Source organism: Pantherophis guttatus, chromosome 2 (assembly GCF_059756535.1).
Source record: "Pantherophis guttatus breed Tessera chromosome 2, ASM5975653v1, whole genome shotgun sequence".
Lineage (NCBI taxonomy): Eukaryota > Metazoa > Chordata > Lepidosauria > Squamata > Colubridae > Pantherophis > Pantherophis guttatus.
The window spans coordinates 114,132,539-114,153,559 of NC_142064.1; the positions used below are offsets into that span (position 1 = coordinate 114,132,539).

The following is a 21,021-nucleotide window of genomic DNA, read 5'->3' on the forward strand; positions in this document are numbered from 1 at the left end:
ATAAATCTTTTCATTCAAAACAGTTTCTCTGCAGTTGGCAGTTTACTGAGTTGTTTATTATAATGGACGGAAAAAATTACATTCACGGAAGATGCAGGGAGGAAATCAAATGAATACTGTGCCCTGTTTTTTTATTATTAAGACAGACTTAACACTTGCCTTTGTGGCTTTACTGCTGTTACCATTATGGCTCCAAGAGTGGAACAAAAGAGACACACTTAGTGGCTGCTCCCAAGGAGAAAGCAATTGCCCTTTGGAGAAAAAGAACTATTGACATGCTGAAGGCACGCCATGGTGCAAACAGCACATACACACACCAAAAAAAACCCTCATATAATCGTGCCTTCTGAGGATGCAAGCTTTCATTATTAGGTATTTTGAAAAGCAGGTTCCCAATCCTTTGTGGTAAAAACAGTGCAATTAAAAATAGTCTGGGCAAGACTAGTGAATAGCTTTCGGCTATTTCATGCTGAAGCTTGGACAACTCAGTTGTGACTGCTCTTCTGAACAGAAGCCTGCTTACCATTAAACTCCCATAAAAGTGAGATATGTACATGGCTAAGAATGTCAACCAGAATGATTACCTCATATCTTGGGTGAAAAGTTGGGATTTAAAAATCCAAATATCTTTTCTTTTTAAAAAAGCATTTCTGTTCAGTCAGATGGAATCAGGCAGTGTCTAAACCTAATTAATTAAATCAATGCCAAATTATTTTATATAAATAATTGGAACTGCACATTTTTAATCAATTTTTGATACAGTACTAATCATGCATGGGGGGACGGGGAAGAGAGGAATGCGGGATTAGGAAATAATGCTAGGAGAGGCAGAAAGAGTAAAAGCCTAAAAGTGACAGATCTAAACTCCTTCCCCAAGATAAGCAAAATCGCAGACATGAAGAATAATACATCCCATTCTACTGGGTGTATTTCACAAGGCAGTCTTCTAAGCTAGCCGAATAGAAAGGGTGCACGTTTGTCTCTGGTCTCAGCTATTCCACACAAACACAGCAACCGGAAAAGCTTGCCAAGATGCTACCTTCAAATTGATACATGGCCACACAGATTCCGATGGGTGATGCCAATTCCTCTTCAAAGTCCTCATCAAACTCTGTGTAAATGGGTTGGTTGAGCGTTTCCTGGCTCTCGTTAGAATGAGTAGTGTCAGGGCTAGAAGGGGAAAAGCGAATATTGGGTATTTTTGTTGCATTACAAGTCAGGGCAGGGGATGTAAGCAAAAGTTAATCTGATGCCATCATAATGAAGATAAAATATTACTTCTTGTAAGAAAGCTTCAACTGGCCTTCCTGATGGGACTATCAATCTCTTTTTTTCTTGATATCACTAGTGAATAGATGCATTCTCGGAAATATTAAAAGGACAAGCCAACTTCGGCTTGTCAGAACAGGAGGCAATATCTTATGCTGTCTCCTGATAATGGATATGCTAGGGGTTGTTTTATGTGCAGGCTCATCAGAGACATTTTACGCAACAGGTAGTCCTTGTTTAGCAACTGTCTTGTGTTTGCTCTTGCAATGTTCATCCCCACATTTACAGTATCTGCAGTGTCTCTCTCCCAGTCAGGTGTCTGCCATTCCACTGTTAACACTGGTCCTGTACCTGATCTTTTTTCTTCCCCATCGCAGAGTGGAAAGATTGTTTAAACAAGCAATCTTTTTCTGAGCTATCTTTCTTTCCAACACAGTGCATCCCTAAAAGTTAACAAGATGAGCTCCCTGATTTAATTATTGGGGGTGGGTGAGTGGTTTAGAACCCAAAATAGTTGGTAATTGCTGCCTGAAACTGACAGGATCCTAAACAGTTTCAAACTAAAGGCTTTTATTTGCCTCCTATATAGTGTGTGTGCTAGGCAAATAGCCACAAAACACACTCCTTTGCATGTGTATTCCCCACTTTGTGTCTGCTTAGTTTCTTGTAATCCCCTCCTCTCCAATGAATGTAAATGCAAATATCAATTCTCCTCTTCCTAATTTTTTGAGGGTGTATCTTTCTGGTTGTGTAAAGCATAGGAAACATAAAGTAAAAGTGTACAGTTATGGTCATAAGATTCTCACTTTGTTGACCACTTTGCATAACAGCCATGTTGCTATTCCCAATTGTGGTTGCTAAACGAGGGCTATCTGTTTTCATAGATAAATTTTGTCAGGGGAAAGAAATCTGTCTCCAGCTTCTTATGGAAGGAAAAAAAAAGTGACCTCAAACCTGGACAGGATGTGGCTTTTCCCTTCAATTCCAGTTTAACTTCATTGAAAACAAAGGATTGCTTGAGAGGAGGAGAAACCCGCTGGATCCTTAGGAAAGACCCAGGAATCCTGCAGATCAGGACCACACTCTCCGGGATTACTCCTGAGGAACCATGGCAGCTGGAACTGCAGTGCGAGTGTCTCGGCCTCATCTTAGGAACCTCAAAGAGGTTGCCTGGTTGCTCTTCTTTGACTGCTTGCTCTCACCTGTCTTTTTCATGGGAGCAGTTGTTATTGTTCAGGGCACTGGCAGGATCCACGTGGCGGTTATAGCGGGTAACCGTGTCCGGGCGGTTGCTCAGCATCCTGCTCTCGGCATCTGCCAGCCAAGCCTGTAGAGAGGCCAAAAAGTGGGCATGGATTATGGTTTCCCTGCAGAGGATTTGTCTCCTGGGCTCTCTGCCGGCAATGGGGCCTCAACCATGTGAACGTGGCTCTGCTAATGCAACCCCAAAAGGCAGAACATTGGCTAATGGATTGCCAATCCGTGATGGTCTAAAGAAAGCATATAGACTCTTCCCAGGTTTACACCATTCTTGTTCTGAGCAGGCTTTGCCAAGCACCATCCAGGGCAACATGGATTTATGAGGAGCACTTGGGAGAGAAAATTGAAAAGAGTACCAAGCTCCTTGTGGTCATTGCCAAACACAACCCACTGGAAAGTTCCCTTGTGTAAATCTCATTAGCACGGGAGAAGCTTTATTTACTGCTCTGAGCAGTTACACAAAGCCACTGTGAGCTAGGAAGTCTAGAGCTAAAATCCAGCAATAACTGGCAAACCCCAAGCAAGCAGAGAAATCATTGTGCCTGACTTAACTGAGAGGTCCCTCTGACCTGTGCAGAATGACAAAAGTCACCATAGAAGCTCCTTAATAAGGGCTTGATCCCACTCTCCTCTGGAACCAGCCCAATTCAAAATCTATTAACTATGATTCAGCAGGCCAAACTTCTGCTTCTGCCACCCTTTGCTCAATCCATGATTCAATGTTAATCCTATTCAACAAAGTTACTTGTAATGCAGCAGCAATTTCAGGAACACATGCCACTTTCCAAAATCTTGGGAATGCTCTCAGAAACCCTCTAAAGGTTGCCCTTGGATGGTATTTTCAAAAGTTAGTGATATGAAAAATCATTCTGAATGCAGTCAGATGCATGGCCTCCCCCTTTTAAGTCCTTACTTCACATTTCTGAATCTCTAGACGCAACCTTTCAATATTGCCCAGTGTCTCTGAGATCTTTGGTTCCAAGCTATTGGGGTCTCCCATCTGTGGTGTCTTTTGGTAAACATCCTTCATCTTATTTAAGGCATCCCTGAAACAAGGAAGAGAGCAAAAATGGTTATTGAGAGAAGTTACTGCAATGTAGATGACAAAAGGAAGGGCAATCAAAACTCAAAATATTTGAAACAAAACAAGCCTTCATTAATACAATTAGTATTAATAAAACAGTTAACGAAACATTGCTGATTACTTTGTTAGCTTGATTTGCCCAACCTCCCCTCACCAACAGGCCAAAATATATTTTTTGGCTATAAAGGTAGATGTTTCTACCATTCAAGAATCTTTCTATACTTTAAACATATTGATTGAGGTTTTGTAAACTTGAGCACTTTTCTTCAGTTTCATTATGAATTATCTTAAATGTTAAAAGCTGTACCAATTAAAAGCTATGGAAAAATTAAATGTGGAAAATTACAAAGGACAATTACAGTAAATGCTGCATGTGTATACATTGATAATCAGCAGTGATAATCAGCAGTTAATTGTTTATGAATTAACAGATAATTAGTAAACTAATTATCAACAACTATAGTGGGACAGAAAAGTGTCCTTTAAACTCAGAAGCTACAGCTGGAATAGTGGCTTGCTGATCCAAGTTAATTGGTTTAGCATAACAGTATCTGTTCTCTGAGATTTGCACAGGTTGCCAGGAGGTGTTCAGTCCCAATTCAAGGTGCTGGTGAAGTAACCTTGCTGGGTTACTATCTGAGGTACCTAAATGGTTTAATTAGGGAGAGGATATTCTGGATGCCCACCCTGAAAAAAATGTGAGGAGCTGGGACTTGAGAGCTTCTCAGAAACAGCTCTCTTCCTCTGGACAGCTTTCCCCTCCCCAAGGATGCTTTGGAAAATGGAATCCTCTAAGATAGAATTCAAACTTGCTCCATCACAACAATGGGTTGATTTATTATTTTAAGTAGTTATTAGTTATTAGGTTTATTAATGTTATGATTTTCAGCAGCTTATAAATTTTGTGAAATAAATTTCAGAAAAGCTCTGATGATGTTTGTAATAGGGCAATAACATGTTAAAACAGTGTATAAATGGTAAAAAATCCATGGCACAATTAAGCATGTATTTATAACACAGGGCAGAGGTCTTTTGCACTTCTGGAAGCTCTGGAACCATTGCACACTGTCCTAGATTAACAGTGCAGATGGATTTCTGAAAAATACATATTAAACTCCTACTCTGATACTTCTCTTTTTCCCTTGTAAAATGGGCAACCAATGGAATGTATGTGTGGTGTAAAGAGGGGAATGTCTGGCCTACTTTGTTAGTAATACCCTCTTCCCACTCCTAATGAGGGAAGAGGAGATTCGGTCTGGCCAGCTGGGCCATCATGGCCTAGCTGGATATTGACTCTATATCACCCAAATGGGTGACAGACACAGGATCAGGACATCCATTAAAACCTGCAAGAAAGTAAGCTTAAGAAAGGGGAACATCACCAAAATGAAAATGATGAATTATTTTTTTTTTTACTTAGCTCAAAGTACACTGAATTTTAAGGGTGAAACTGGTCATACACTGCCTCCTGGTGGTCACATCATGTAAGGAATAATGTATGATAAGGATTCAACCTGACCCAACCTACACCATAACACTTAACATACTAATTAGAATACTTGTATTTTTTCTTGGCAATGACTAGTTGTCCTTTCTGTTGTGCTGCAAAATTTTGAAGTGTACCTTTTCCTTTGTGGCTAAAGTCTACATCACAGCGATCCAGAGTGCAAAACGTAATGAAGGTCATCCTTTCTAGCCTTGGTTTTTTTGCCCAATGAAATCTATTGTTGGAGAAGTTGACTGAGTGCCATTTGCAGCAAATATTACCTGTGGGGTTCTGGGCCAATTGCTGTACTGCACCTCTCCCTTGACATTTACTTTTAAAGAAGTAGCATACTTTTCTCTGACATGCACAACTTTATTTCTTGGTTCTCTTCCTACCCCGGACTCTCATACTTTTCGCTTAAACACGCACATCTAACCTTATTGCCCAAGTTCCTACCCAACTCCATCGAATAGCCCAAAATGGGCTATTTTGGTTTTTACTAGGGCTTTGTAGCAAAAACTCAGACAAGCTAGAGATATCTTTGTTAGATTGGACCACAGATCTTGGCCTAGTCTCGAAATTTCCTACAAAGGTAAGTCCAACTTAACCTACAAAGTCACTGGGAAAGGAGATGTTCCCAGTCCTGGGTTGCAGAGAGCATGACCAATGAGGCAGGCAGAAGGAGAGTGCACATCCTGTACATCCCACAGTGAGGATCAGCTCTCAGAGCTGACTGGTTTTTTTTCTCTTTCAGATACTGCAGCAGCCATTGTCCTTGTCACTCAGCTGTCCTCATCTCCTCTCCTGCTTAATCTTATGGAACATTTGCTGTTGCCAGCTCAGCCACAAATGGAGCAGAAGGAGTCCAGGAGGCTGACAAGAGTTCTAGCAGGCAGGAGACCTTTGGATGGTGGGCAGGAGGCAGGACCAGGAAGGGAGAGATGTGGCAAGAGCAGGGGAGGCTTTGCTGGGGCTCAAAACAGCTTCAAAAAGCAAAATAATAACACAAATCTGTGCACATCACTGATTCTTGCTTTATGTTAGGTGAGACTAATAGCTAAAAAGATCTTTGTTGTTAAGATCTTTGCTGCAAAATCTTCAAATAGGAAAGGACCAAAGAGATACTTTTCTCCTTCAATGAAGGCATGATTGTCAGGGAATTCAAATCAATATTAATTATGGAGCTTGAAAGAGCCAATTTTCTGAAATCTCAGAACTTTTTTACTTGGAAAAGGTTTCTTCTCTTTCTGGACTGCCTAGATCACAGGAAGGACAATTAATAGAATGCTCTGGCTCTGACCTTTGATCCAGCTCTTTCTGCAACTCCCGGCTTCTTTCCTCAATCTTCTGTTGTAATTTTTTTCTCCTCTGCTCTGGAGGCAAATGGCTAAAATCTTCTGTGATCACAGTCTGGCAGTAGGAAAAGACACATATCATTTCCCCCCCAGATGCTTCTCCTCTGTCCACAAAACCAACTTTTCTCCCACAGGCTGTATCTAAGTGTGCCATTTGAGAAACATCATCTTTCATTGCTCAGAGTCAAGATAGGCAACTAACAGGCTGTAGGCAACGATTCCCTATAGCCCCAGAATCCTGTTGCACCATAGGGTGGATGTTGTACCTACTTAGCTCTGATTATACAGCTGGGAACAATCTTCAAATATATAATGCTTTTAAACATTGAACCACCCCCTTTCCCACAATGTTTTGGGGTTTCAGTAGCCAGATTTTCAAAGGCTAGGGATTCTGGGAGTTGAAATGCTGATAGAACAGTTGCAGAAGGTTAATACAAGTTATTTGTGGCTTTATTTCAGTGATATATATAACAAACCTGTTGATTATTGTATTTATTTCTCCAGTGGAATGCAAAATAGCTGGGAGATCTATGTTGAGGACAGGTGATCGATCCATTGGCAAAACAATAAGACCCCAGTGAGTGAGCTCACACATCACAGTACATCAAAACTAAACAAGCTACATTGTGGCTTAGTACAATGTAGTAATGTAGTACAATGAAGGAATCCAACCTCATGTGGTATTATTATTTAATAATAATAATAAAATAAAATAAACCAACAATGATGTCAGAACGTTGTGACTTATTCCTTACATTCTCACTTACTGACATTTATTTAATTATTTATACCATTGACTATCACAGATTTTTTACAGTAACAAGTTAAGCCCCGAAGCATTGGAAGTGAATTAAACAATTAAAAACCTGCTGAAAATCTGCAATTTTAAGGTATTTTCAAAAGTCATCAAACATTTAGGGTCTTCAGTTCAGGAGGACACATTTTCAAGAGACCTGGAGCACCTAGCTTGGGGCAAGGAGAAGACCCACAGAGAAAATGTTATTTCAAGTAACCCTGAACAATGCTGTACAGGACTCTGAATTGAAAATCAATGTGAAGTCTTAGCCAGTAATTGCTTATGAGTAGACAATGATTCTTAGTTGGATGTGCTGCAACCATTCAACATTGGAAATGTAGCCACCTCCTCTGAGCCATATTTGCCATGAAAATGTGAACGGTGAGATTTTGCTGTGTACTGAGGCTGACTAGATTCAAGTCTTTTGATATTTTTCAATAATATGTTCCTTATGACTTCCTTAAGGAATTACTATATTGATAATCTGATTGATCATAGTGGTTGCTGTTAAATCTACTTCAAGTTAATTTGACAATATTAGGGCAGAGGATTTTTACCTTCCTCATGTGGAGTCTATGACCTTGCCCAGTTGCATAAATATTCCCAAATTCCTCACTCCAAATCTTCTGCTTTTATGACATGCATGTCTCTCTTGGGACAGAGGCTCAGACAGGTTGTATTCCCATTCTTCCCAGGACAAAATGTGTGAATCAGATGCCAAATAAAACTGAAAATGAGCCCACAGTTCCCTGAGAATTAGAGCAACTAAGCATTATCTTCCTGTAGTTACACATTGAATTGGTTTGGACATGGACTGTGGGAAGGGTAGTATTAAAATATTAACCATGAATAACTCTAAGCATGTGCATGTGTGCAAAATTACAGGAATGCAGTCAATTAATACCCCATCTCTACCTACATCTGCTAAGATACTTCTTTTACAATTTTAAATTTTATGTTCTTGTACTTATATCTACACATAAAATTTTAATGATGCTTCTGAAACAAATAAATAAATTTGTCTACATGAGTACTCAAAGCAGGTTACAGAAATAAAACAAAGTATAAAACACAGCAGTAATATCAATATAATTAAAATCAAAATCAGTAGAAGTTTTGCTTACTGTGAAGTAGGGAGTACCAATTTGTGTAAAGAAAAAAAAAAGGAAGGGAAGCAGAGCAGATAATCCAGTTCTCAGGCAGGGACTTTCTTAAGGGGTCATTTGATCTTCCTTTTTACTCAATGGACATTCCACATTCTCCCACCATAACTACTCTATGGCATTCATGGGCAGGTGAAGAGAAGGAGGAGCAGCACCTAAAGTAGGTTCTGGAAACCGGGTGCAAGAAGTGCAATTGAAGTGACAGCTACAGCATCTGGACTTTTTAGGACTGGGGTGGGGAAGTGGTAATGTCATAGATATATAAAAACATGCATGGTGTGGAAAAAGGGGATAGTCATTTTCCACTTTGATTCTTATAAAGTTGAATCGGGAGATCATCTGCTAAAGCAAACTTTTGGGAGACTCATAAGTAATCAAAGGCAGGCCTTTTCTTTTTTTTACATAACAAAATTAAAACGAGGAATTTGCTGCCATCAAACATGGCTACAGCCACCAACATATCATTTTAAAAAATGGGACTAGAGAAATTCATATGTGATCAGACTATCAGTGACCTGGGGCTGCTTACTCCCTCCAGAATCTCATGCGTGGAATATTAGCTGTTGGAGAACGATGGCAGTGAAGAGCTTTCCTTTCCATAGCTGTTAATTTCCTCATATGCTATGGACAGGGCCGGATTTAGGTGAAAAGAGGCCCTAGGCTATTCCACTTATGAGGCCCTTTCACCAGTGGTGGGATTCAATTTTTTTAACAACAGGTTCTGTGGGCGTGGCTTAGTTGGGGGTGTGGCTTGGCAATCATGTGACTGGGTGGGCGTGGCTAGCTGGTCACATGACTGTGTAGGCGTGGGTAGCTCGTCATGTGACCGGGTGGGTGTGGCTATGTGCATAGGGACTACTCAGAGGGCTGAAAAAAGTTATTTCTGACTGGGCCTCGCACTTTTGACCGGTCCTCACACTTATGACCATCCTCACATTTATGCCCATTGTAGCATTCTTAACAACCATGTCACTCATTTCACAACTGCTTCTCTTCCCCATGGTGACAAGATAGGGCAAAAAACGTAAAATGTGAGGACAGTCGTAAGTTTGAGGACTGGTCAAAAGTGCGAGGACCAGTCAAAAATAACTTTTTTAGCCCTCTGAGTAGTCCATATGCACAAAAGGACTACCCAGAGGGCTGAAAAAAGTGATTTCTGACAGGTCCTCGCACTTTTGACCGGTCTTCGCACTTATGACTGGTCATCATTTATGCCCATTGTAGCATTCTTAACAACCATGTCACTCATTTCACAACTGCTTCTCTTCACCATGGTGACAAGATAGGGCAAAAACGTAAAATGTGAGGACAGTCGTAAGTTCGAGGACTGGTCAAAAGTGCGAGGACCAGTCAGAAATAACTTTTTCAGCCCTCTGAGTAGTCCATATGCATAAAAGGATACAGCAATAGAGAGGGATGAAGGAAGGGAAGGGAAATTAGAGTAGGAGTGAGGGTAAGAGAGGGAGGAAGAGAGGAGGAGAAGGAGAAAGGAAGAGGAAGTAGGGAGGAGAAGAAGAGGGGGAGGAAGAGAAAATAAGAAGGAAAGAAAAGAGAGAGGTGGTAGGTTTGAGGAGAAAGATTGCTGTACAATAAAAAAGATGAAAGGGAAGAAAGCCAACCCCAAACAAATATAAAGATATTAAGATAAAGAATGAATTGTTAAACTTTAAAGAATAAAAGAGAACAAATATGAATAAATAACAATAATTAGAAACACACATACAAACATACAATGTATTTTCTTTGAACAGAGTATTTGGCCGGTTCACAAATTTAAACAGTGTTTAGTCATTTCAATTAAATTTACAATTTCCTTTTTGCCATATTTATTCCTCATCTAGTTTTGTAAAAAACCAATATTACCCTTCATCCTCATCTCTAATCTTAATCAAATTCAATTTTTCCCTTCTATATTATACCCCTTCCTATTGTCATCTATTTTTATATCCATCCTCACATTGGTTAATTATGTAATATTAGTTGTTTAATATAAATTCAACATTTTAATATAAATCAATTAGTTATATAACTACCTTTTTTGTATATTAATCAATATGAACGTGAATATTCCAATTATTTCCATGCAATCCAATTTCTTACAAATCAATTAATTATATTTACCAATAATAATAAACCAAATAATTTCCCCCATATATTCCTCCAAACCACAACTTAACCATTTCTGCTTTCAACACAATATACAATTAATAGTATCTCAATTATTACAATTCCCTAGTTAAATAGAGCTTTTTTTCTTTTGTGTTTTGAAATCCTGAACTCTCCTCTTTTTCCCTAAATTTCCCATTGTTTGCACGTACCTTTTTTGGTGAGGAAAAAGAAAAGAATTCTGCCTGCCTAATTTTCCAACCTTGCAGCAACAGCAAAGCAGTTTCAGTTTCGTTTCTTTGCAAGGAAGCAGAAGAGCCCTGAAGAGGCCAATTAGCCTATGCTGAAGCTCCGTGGGCCAATAAAATTACAAAAAAAAAACACCGAACCCTTTGTTAAATTGCTGGCTCCCCCGCCCCCCCCCCCGCCCCCAGAATCCCACCACTGTGTAGGCCACTCTTGATCTTGAGGCCCTAGGCTGAAGCCTAGTTAGCCTATAGGAAAATCCGGCCCTGGCTATGGAGCAAGAATGTTGGATGCGAACCCTTGTCCTGATCCAGCAGAGCTCTTAGGGACTCTGTCTCTTGCTTTCTCTTTTGCTTTGTCATCCTTTTAAAATTTCTAAAGACAATTGGTTGAAGTCTTGGTTTAGTTCTGCCTCACCAATGTAAAACAAGGAAATGGAATGGATTTTCCCGCTAGAAATGTCTTTTTCCCATATTCACTGAACTGAGTAATTACTGCTTCAAAGGAAACAGCAGAGGGTTAGTATCTAGAGTGCGTATGAATTTTCACCTTATCAGCACATAAACCACAACTGATTTTCTACCTGGCAGTAGCCCTTGGTGGTGATGGTGGTGGTGGCAACAGCAGCAGCAGCAGACATATGATAGTGATTTAAGCAAACAAAGTTATCCACTTACCCCCCGTTTGAGGCTGCGGAAGGACGTGATGCGGGGTTTGACTGTCTTATTGATCTCGTTCAAACAGTAAGACAGAGGGTCACGGGTGAATTTGGGGGATGGAGGTCCATTGATGGCAGAGGAGGAGGGGGAAGATGAAGAGGAAGGGGAATTTATAGGGGAGAGGGGAGGGGTTGGGAGCTAGCGACAGATAAGGGCCATGAACAAGAAATAAAGAAAAAAAAACACACAAAAGGATGGGAAAAATATGTTGTAAGAAAATAAAAAGACACACATACAAAAAAATCCCGCCACCAGAAAAACTACAGTACATTCCATCTATATTGCATATATACTCCTAATAGAAAGGACTACATTGGCCAATAGTTGAGAGGGGTTGCTAGCCATTTGCTTTCAGTAGAAACAGTGGGTTACATCGGCTACCATATTCGCCAGACAAGGCAATAACTATAAATCCACGAGGTCCAATATAACAGGAATGTACTGTAACAAAACCCAAGAATACATGGGGAAAAGAGACAACAGCACACAAGGCACAGAAACACCTGGCCACCGGGGAGCAAATGAAAAAAGATGAGGAGTGTGGCAAGATGCAGAGCTAACTTGGCATTGGCATATCTCAGGGCAACATGGCATAGTTCCTTCCCCGCCTCCCCCTCCCCGCCCCCCGCTTCTCCCCCCTCATCCCCAGTCTGGTAATCTGGCTCTCAAAATCTGTGGGAGGGCTAAATTGGCCTTAAACTTCAAAGTTATTGTCTGAAGAGAAGAGATCTAATGTTAGTAGCCAAAGATGGAAAGCATTTGAGGAGAGCCAGAGGCTACTGCTGTGCAGCACTTCAGAGGATGCATTTAACCCATCTCACTCCTTCAAGGTCTTGGGTCTTTTCCTGGGATTGTGCTGCTGTTGCCCAATGCCATTAAAAGTGCAGTGTGTTAAGGAATTGCAGAGCGGTGCTGGACAAGCACCTTCAGGCTCTCAGAAGTGCCCTGTTGCCTTTTCATGGAATGATTCACAGGGAGCTACAACTGAATCACCAATATGAGGAATTCTGAGAGTTGAAATCCACATATCTGGTAGGTGCTTAGGCTAGAAGAAGCTGGTTATCTTCCCAACCATCTATCTTCTCTCCAAGGTCAATGCAGATCCATCTTTGCTGCAGCCAATTTAAGATGGCTATAGATATGGAAATGCCTGTTCAGCTCAGAAGAACTTGTCCATTTTGCTCTAAATTCTCTTGAAGCACTGCTGACAAGATATAACGCTCTAAGTAGGAGATAATAATCCAAATAGCATTGAGTTATATTAGCAGGATGAGACTGATCAAATCTCACCTCACTTCTGAACTGGTCATATTTGCCTTAGGCAAGGCTGCTTCCTCTCCACCCTCTTCTCTAGTACAATAAAGACAATATGTACTAAGTTAAGGTTGTTTAGGCAACCAAAAAGGACTTCTGTTTAATAATATAAAGCTTTATCAATTATAATGTTTGCCAAGCTTTGGTATACACACACACTAAACAGGCAAACTTTCACTTAATGTTGACTTGCAAGTTAAGGAATGCAACTGTTCTCTCATATAGTTTATTAGGGCAAGAGAAAGTAATTTGAGACAGTTTATAAACAGGTTGCTCTGAAACACAGTAATTAGTCTAGAAAGTGAAAGGGATCACTACTGAACCACCCTCCAGGTATCTCTGGTAGGCTCAAAAGCAGCTTAGCAAGCTCCTTAGGGGAGAATTCAGGAATGTAATTTTGTCTTTCCTGCCCTGAAGTCATTCATGAATAGTCAAGGATAAGAGGCAGTGAAGTTCACATATGCACAGAGGCAAGGAGGCAATACGGAGGACATGGAAGAAATTATGTAGGAAAACAGAGATGTAGGCAAAGTAGAGGCCAATTATAGATGTGAGCAAAGGCCGTGGAGCTTGGCTTTTGTGCGCAGCATCTGCATTGCAAGATGAATAGGTCAGATGTGGCTAAAAAACATTTGCACTCAGAACTAAAATGACAGGAGTGGAGAACATGCTCAGTTCAGATATAAGGCAAGAGAGTTCAGGACTATCAAGATGGCCATGGCAAGTGGGGAAAAAGGAGGCCTTTGGTAAAGCACAGGCCGGCTGAAATAGTGTCCTTGCAAAGGCTATGAAAGAACCTCTGGGGAAAATTAGTAGGAAACAAAATGAGAGATCCCTGAAGCAGCCCTTCGCCTCTGACATCATCATCTCCAGCTCACAAGCCCACGGGGTCATCTAGGGACTACAGGAAAATGACAGGGGCAGCTGGGAATGGCTTCTTGGAATATGCCGTTCTAGGGCAGACGTCCAAGGCCTCCACAGTGGGAGGGCCTTGAGCAACAGGAGGCTGATGAGATCCAGTGGCGGAGAGGGAAGGGATGTTCTAGCTAAGGCCCTCCAGCAGCAGATATAATAGCCAAACTCTATCTTGGCCCAGATTTTCCTGAGCAGCGTTGTTTTGACTTAGAAAGTCAGAAAACGAAGCTCTTTCATGAGGACTGGTGCAAACAGCTGGAAAGAAGAAAGAAGTCAGCTAAAGAATGAATGGAGGTAGCAATGAGTGCTAGTATGGTAACTTGCAGAGTTCCATAGGATATTTCAGCTGAGAGATCTGCTGTGGTAGGCCAGCTGACTGAAAGGCAGGGGCAATTAAATGCAATAGGGCTGCTATGGAAATCCAGGATTTCAGGGTAATATTCAAACACGCCAACAACACTGTGATTATCCTCTTCCTTCCCTCTATTCCTGCCCCCAGATACTGCTGGTCTGTGAATCCAGGAAATATTAAGGGAGAGGTGACAAAAGACCAATCATTCTCAATTACCTTCAGGATGCTGCCAGCCCTCTATATCGATTCTCACCTTATTCTTCCTGCTGAAGAGCCAGCGTTTTCCCTTGTTCTTGCCTAGCAGTCGGGGATCCAGACGGCCGTCCAGTGTGCCCCGGGGAGTGCCCAAGCTGCTATCAGAAGAGGTGCGATTCATGGGTTGGCTGAAGTCTTCAAAATCCATGTCTCCTGGCCTTTCAAAACCTGATTTGTGCAGTTCAATTAACATTTGCGAGTCCTAACAGAAGAAAAGCATCCTTTTGAAATAAAACAGGAAAAAGCTCACACAAAAACTGTCAACCCAACTCCAACTGAGCCTGCAATAGAGATTAGTAGCAAAGCTCCATATTGATCAAGAATAGGATCTAAGAGCATCATTTCAGTCATGCAGTCGTAAGAGTAGCTTAAATGTAACTTCTCAAGTAAAGGTCAAAGAACGAATGTCATGTTGAAGAAATCGAATACCTTTTAATTAAACAAAATAAGTTATCCCTTCCTGGTGCCCGTCCACAGTATCAGGAACAGGACTGTTTCTGAGCACAACCAGCAAATTCAAAGGCAGAAAACATATTTGTCAGGAAAATAAAACACCCAACTTCCCCAGGCAAAGGATATTAGGTGCCACTGTTGGAAAGATTTAGGGTTAACAGAAAATCCACATTCTTTTCAGCCTCTACTATACATGGAGGAATAAGATATTTTCAGACACCTACATTTTTTTCATCAACCACCTCTGCAGCTGCCTTCATGCCTTCCAGGCATTTGCCAATGATTGGCATGACCTGCTGTTCTATCTCTGAAAAGATGCTATAGCCTCCCTTGAGACGCCGTGTCCGCCTTTCATCCATCTCTTGCATCTTCTAGAAAACAAGCAAGAAAAAAGGACTAAACAATAACTGAGATATGAGGATTATTCACAATACCCAATTATTGTTGCTTTAGATAACACTACAGGAGACTTTCTTATTCACAAAATAGTAGCCACAATGGATATGGTCAGTCACTAACAAGTTGACAAGAAAGCTAAGCTGGACCCCAGAATAGTCTCAAACACGCCACTGTAATGTTTCTGGGCCCCTTAGGTATTTCTGCAAAGAATTACGACATTAATACAAGGGGATGATGCTTTGCTTTGCAGCACAACAGTTTCCAAAATCACTTTTTAATTAAAAGACTATGTAGTATGTATGAGCCTATGTGTGAGTTGCCTCAGTACCTGGGCCTCTCTCCCATCCTACTTAACATCTATGCAAAACCATTGGGAGAGGTCATCTGTCAGTTCTGGATGAAGTATCATCAGTGAGGAGATGATATTCAGGATTGGGCAGGAGATACCATGGATGCTTCAGTTCAGTGTCTTTAGGCTATGGGAAGCTGGACTGGACAAAAGTTCCTTACATTTAATCTTAGCAAGATAGAGTGGCGAGAACACCTGGATCCATGGGTAACATCATGTTTTGTTCCTGATGGGTTTGCACTTCCCCAGAAACTAGATCTAGAGGATCCCAGAGCTAACCACTCCTGCAACAAGTGAAAGTCATGGCTAGAAGCTTTGCCCAGCTTCATAGCTGGCAATCAGATAGGCTGTTCCTGGACTAAGGTGCTCTGCCCTCATGATCTTGTGGATGATGCTTGAAGCTGTTCTTGAAGACTACTCAGGTACTATAGTTGGCATAAAATGGCCAAACCTGGTTTAACTGACCAATACGTAGTTTTCAAGAGCAGCATCAGTTTCTAAAGGGATTTTGGGCACATTTGCATTACTGATCACCTCTTATAAAGCTGTTTATAGCTTAGGTCCTCAGTTTCTGCAGGAATGGTTGCTCTGAGTAGAATCTATCCTATCTGTTAAATTCTAACTGGGAATGCCATGCTTTTGCTTTCACTCCCTCACATGGTTCAAGAGTCAGGAATGCTGACAGAAGACTTTTCCAAGTCCATCCTGACTCTGTGGAATGTACCCCTCTTCCCCCCAGATTAGCATGACCTTGCTGCCATTTAGGACACTAGTAAAAACAATGCTTTTTGTTGATACTTTGGACAATAGGGTAGCAAAGATCTTGGTCGCTATATATGGTCTCTGATGATTATGTTTGATATTGATTATGGCTTTATGGTTTTATTATGGATTTTGTGTTGGTGAGCTACCAGAGTCTGAGGGGGATAGTATACAAAGAATATTAAAATTAGAAAATAATGTTGTTAATCTTAAGCAAGCAATTAAACATGAAATGTCCTCCAATATTCTTAGTTCAGTTTTCCCAAATTTCTCTCTGGACTGGGAGACTCTAGTTTTAATACTGCATCCTGTAATGGGCTCAGCATTGGGATTATCCTCACAGTCTGGAAGCTGCCACTGAGCAGAAGGTAGCTCTTCTACCTTCATAACTAACCACAGGTAGTTATTCTGGGAGGCTGACTGCCCCTCGGGGTCAGTTTAAAATGTGGCATCAATCTACAGTCTACGAATAGTCTTTGACTTATGACCAGTTGTTTAGTGACTGTTATGATGGCTACTTAAGGGCTACTTATGACCTAGATTCAAAGTTCCAAAGGTTGGGTAGCCCCTCTGGAGTCACATGACCAAATTTTGGTTGCCCAGCAACACAACTGTATTTATGGTAGTTTTCAGTGTTCCATGGTCTGTGTTTTGTGATGGGTTTTGCTGAAAACTTGGATTTTCAGTTTCTGGCAAAATTATACCACAATGAACAATGGATTTGCTTAATGATAACCGCAAAAAAGTTTTTAAACTGTGTTGGTCATGTGAATGACCTGTTTTACAACCATCACGACTATCAACCATAATGGGCAGGTTTCACTTCAGTTGCCTCTGGAGGACTATTAGCTCTACAGTCAGTTAGATTCTCTGCTTTGGTCCAGAGAGACCATCTGACTGGCAGGTCAGTAACAAGGGCAAGGACCTTCTTAGGAGAATAACCTCCATGAGGAAACATTTTCTGGTAGGAAGTATGGCTGTTTCCCCACTTTTAAGTGATATTCAAAGACCCACTTATTCACGTGACCATCTGCAAGTAAGGACTCTTTACAGATTTTATTAGCCCAAGAGGAATTTAGTGATCAAGATCACAGTTACAGTTACGGATCATCACAGCAACTTTCTGGCAGCAGACTGAGATACTGCTGGAAAAAAAGCCTCTAGTTTTGAGTCAGGATGAGGGAGCCATTCTAGGACCTGATTCTAGGAACTGCCTCCAGGGTGGGAGCTACGAAGTATAATCCCCTGGACTTCTCTGATGACTTACTGCAGATCTTTGTTTTCCTTTTCCAGTCTTTTTGTAATCCTTCTATTTGATCTGATCCCTTGACTTTAGCTGCTGTTTGATTAATTCTTAGATCTGTATCTATTGTTCGCCTTTCACATTATGGTTATTTTAGAAGCACTTGGAGTGGACGATTTACTATTTTTATTTCACGATCATTATTACTGCTTGTACAAACTACTTCAAGGGACTGCTTAATACAGAAAAAGGGCATCAATTTAGGAGAAAAAATTGTAGAAACTGCTTAGAGACTTACATTGAAGATCTGTGGCATCTCCAGAAAGTAAAACTGGTTCTGATTGTGATTGAACTTTTGCAGATACGAAGCGTATTCATTTTTGCTCTCCTCAGCCATGTGACTACGCAGGTTGGCTTGCTGCTTGGCCTGGGAAAAGTTGGGGCAGTGATGAGAGGAAAACCATATTTCAAGCAAAGCCACAAGCGAAGAATACAATCCAGCTTTGAATTTTCTTTATTGAAGTATGCACTTTAGGCAATCTTGTTCTTTGTCTCAGTGCTGTTTAATTTGATGGCCCTCAATAGCAAATGATCATCCAGGTGGAATCAAGAGCACTCTACTTTCTCTACCAGTTAGAACTAAGGACCACTTTCTTCAGGTGCTCCAAACCCCCAACCCCAAGTGCTTAAACCCCCCATCAAGGTTTCAACAATTGTGGGCAAAATTCTGGAAACTGAGTTTTTTAAAAAAAGTCTGCACTTTTAAACTTTCCTCCAAAAGAACTAGAAGTGACTTATGTATCATTTTCCAAGATACCTCCTATCTGGAAGATGCAAGTCCAGTGCATCTGGGACTTCAAAGGACCGCTTTGACAATAGATTGCTGTTCTTGGTGCTTTGGGGGTGAGTGGGGGAGGGGGGGTAGCTGGCATAAACTGGCATCATTCTTTCTCTCCAAAAAATTTTTCCCCAAGATATGCCTCAGGTTTTATGACTTACTGGGGAAACAAGCCATCATTTGCTTAGAAACATAACACCAGCATAACCAGCAGAAAGTTCAACAGCAGAGCGCCATTCCTGGGCTTTAGCACAAATGAGTCAGGATCATAATCATCGCTTCCATTACAGAAGTCCTCATTACTACCCCTGGGGCTGGGAAGCAGCGGCACAGTCCAGATGCTGACCTTCTCCACATCTGCCTTGGTAGTATTGATGTCCTGATCCAGCTTCTCTGCATTCAGCACAGCTTTCTCAGCCTCCCGGCAGTCACGTTCAAATTTGCGTTTGCTCTGTGAAGAAAAGCACCAGAGTGTTGCCCTTGCCTGCAGCCCATTGCTATGCTTTCCCTTTGCTGGCTTACCCAAGTGGGAATGACTTGAAATACCATTTCGGTAACAGACTCATCACTTGAGCTATGAACAATCACTGCATAAGCTTGACTTGATTAGCCATTCTGAGCTTTTAAGTAAGAACTGGAAAAAGGATGAGGGGTTCTGCTTCTGATCTTTAAAAATATGCTTAAAAAAGAGATTCAGACTGTTATATCTCATGATATAAATAGAAGTGTATTGAAAGAGGGAGCAGAACTGCTGTTATCAACTGGAGGATCTTTGGCAAGTACTTAAGCAACTACCTTCAAAAACTGCAATAATGAAAGAACCATCTCAGCTACTCACTTTTTCCCACCAGATTCAGACCTAATCTGTAGATACTCTATTGGTGAGAATAAACTGCCTTTTGGTTTAAAGCAAGAAAAGGTCCCTTGAAGTTAACTGACTGAAATGTCTGGTTTAGCACTTTTATTTGTCCCATCAACTTCTATCCATGTCTTCGAGATTAGACTTAAGGAAAAGGTTAGACCTGCCCAGGAATGAGGGGTTCTATATTGGCCTCTACCCCAACTCAGGAAGCAGACAGAACTAATCTAGGGAAAACAAAACAAAGAACAGCAGGGAAACTATATACTCTGAGTTTGGGAAATACAACTTTTTGTAGATGTTTTATTCAATATGGATGCTTAGTCTACATGTGGACACACATTCTGATGATGTGCACAGTTTTGTACTTTATGAAAATCTGGTGCTTTGAATAGAAACATTCAATCATACGAACATTTATTTTGATCATGCAGAAAGGCACACCCTGAAAACATTAAGCATTGACAAGAATTGCTAGTTTTCTGTTTACATTAGTGTGACATTATCAGTGAAAACAATCCTAGAGAAAGACTTTGCTTTTGTCTCTGAAAAGCTATACTCTACTTTAATGGGGTTTTTCTCCCTAGAAAACTAACCCAATGATCATTGTTTTTATCAATACACAAAACTCTATAGCAGCTTCCCCTAATTTTGTGCTGAAAGCTAGGTTGAGCTACAATTGCCTTACAGGCTATTCTGGTCTGGGATTACAGGGTGACAGATGTAGCACATCTGGAGGGCATCAGGTTGGGAAAAGTGAGATCAGAAAGACTTGGAAATTTCCAAAACAGAGCTGCTTTCTAGGACCAACAGCCTAAAGTTCCTCCTCTCCCTTGACATGCACTCTGGATGTTGTCACCATTTCCTTGTATGCACAAATTCTCCAAGGAATTTTTAAAGATTGGATAGCGGAATTGTTGCTGGAATAAAAAAAGCTCCATTTATTTTCCAAGCAATGTTTCCATCCATGTTTGGAGACCTCTGGGGGGAACAGTGTCCTCCACAGCTGTGATCCTGCTTGAAATATGAATCAAGCAAACAAGCTTTCAGTTTTCAAAGACAAAAATACAGAATCCTTACAACTGGCACACAACCTGAATGTTAATCTAAACTGCTACGGGAAAATCAGAACTCACATTTTCAAGTTGCTTGAAGGAATTCTCTAGCTGCTGTTGAGCCCTTCGGCCTTCTTGCAGATACTGGGAAGTAAAAATGAATTTAAGAGAAAGAAAATTATTATGAAAAGTTCTTGAACTCCCAACACATTGAATCTCCCTCCCCAAATCATTAGATGACAATAATACTTCCAATGAGTAAAACCTTCAACAACCCCAGAAATCAACCTCAAAAAGCTTTCCAACATCAAATGGCTCTGTGGCTTCTTTTACATCAAAGCTGGCTTTTGCTCTCACAAAATCTATTTTTCATTTACATATTTTATCTCCAAGAATATCTATAGCTAAAATCCCAAAAATAGAAAAATGAAGGGGGGTGGGGATATTTAAGAAATATCTAAACATGAAACACCTGAGGTGAATGAGGGGATCCTGCACTGATAATATCCTAAGAGTATCTATAATTCATGCATTCTTCCAGATCTGAGATCTAATACCACTGAGATGGAGATACATATAAATTACTCTTTAAATAAATGATAAAAAATAAATATTTAAATACTGCATTAACAAAATACCTGAACAGCAAATTGTGAATAATTGCTATTAAAACATCTTCCTAGCCACTCAAACTCTGAGAGATCCAAACACAACTTTGCCAAGAGGGGAGTTTGGCAACAAGA

General features: G+C 40.7%; 1 protein-coding gene across 2 annotated transcripts in view; it reads right to left on the reverse strand.

Annotated features, from left to right (window-relative positions):
• TRIP10 (thyroid hormone receptor interactor 10) overlaps positions 1-21,021 on the reverse strand; it is a 73,988-nt gene that overhangs the window by 2,096 nt on the left and 50,871 nt on the right. The window contains exons 5-14 of one of the 2 annotated variants that reach the window (XM_034434454.3): positions 20,360-20,422; positions 18,711-18,815; positions 17,825-17,953; positions 14,998-15,144; positions 14,319-14,522; positions 11,443-11,622; positions 6,400-6,509; positions 3,443-3,575; positions 2,472-2,596; positions 1,040-1,170 (exon numbers count right to left, since the gene is read on the reverse strand). In XM_034434454.3, the coding sequence (XP_034290345.1) occupies positions 1,040-1,170; positions 2,472-2,596; positions 3,443-3,575; positions 6,400-6,509; positions 11,443-11,622; positions 14,319-14,522; positions 14,998-15,144; positions 17,825-17,953; positions 18,711-18,815; positions 20,360-20,422 (1,327 nt within the window). The remainder of the gene's footprint in view (positions 1-1,039; positions 1,171-2,471; positions 2,597-3,442; positions 3,576-6,399; positions 6,510-11,442; positions 11,623-14,318; positions 14,523-14,997; positions 15,145-17,824; positions 17,954-18,710; positions 18,816-20,359; positions 20,423-21,021) is intronic. The other variant, XM_034434455.3, reaches the window with a different exon arrangement.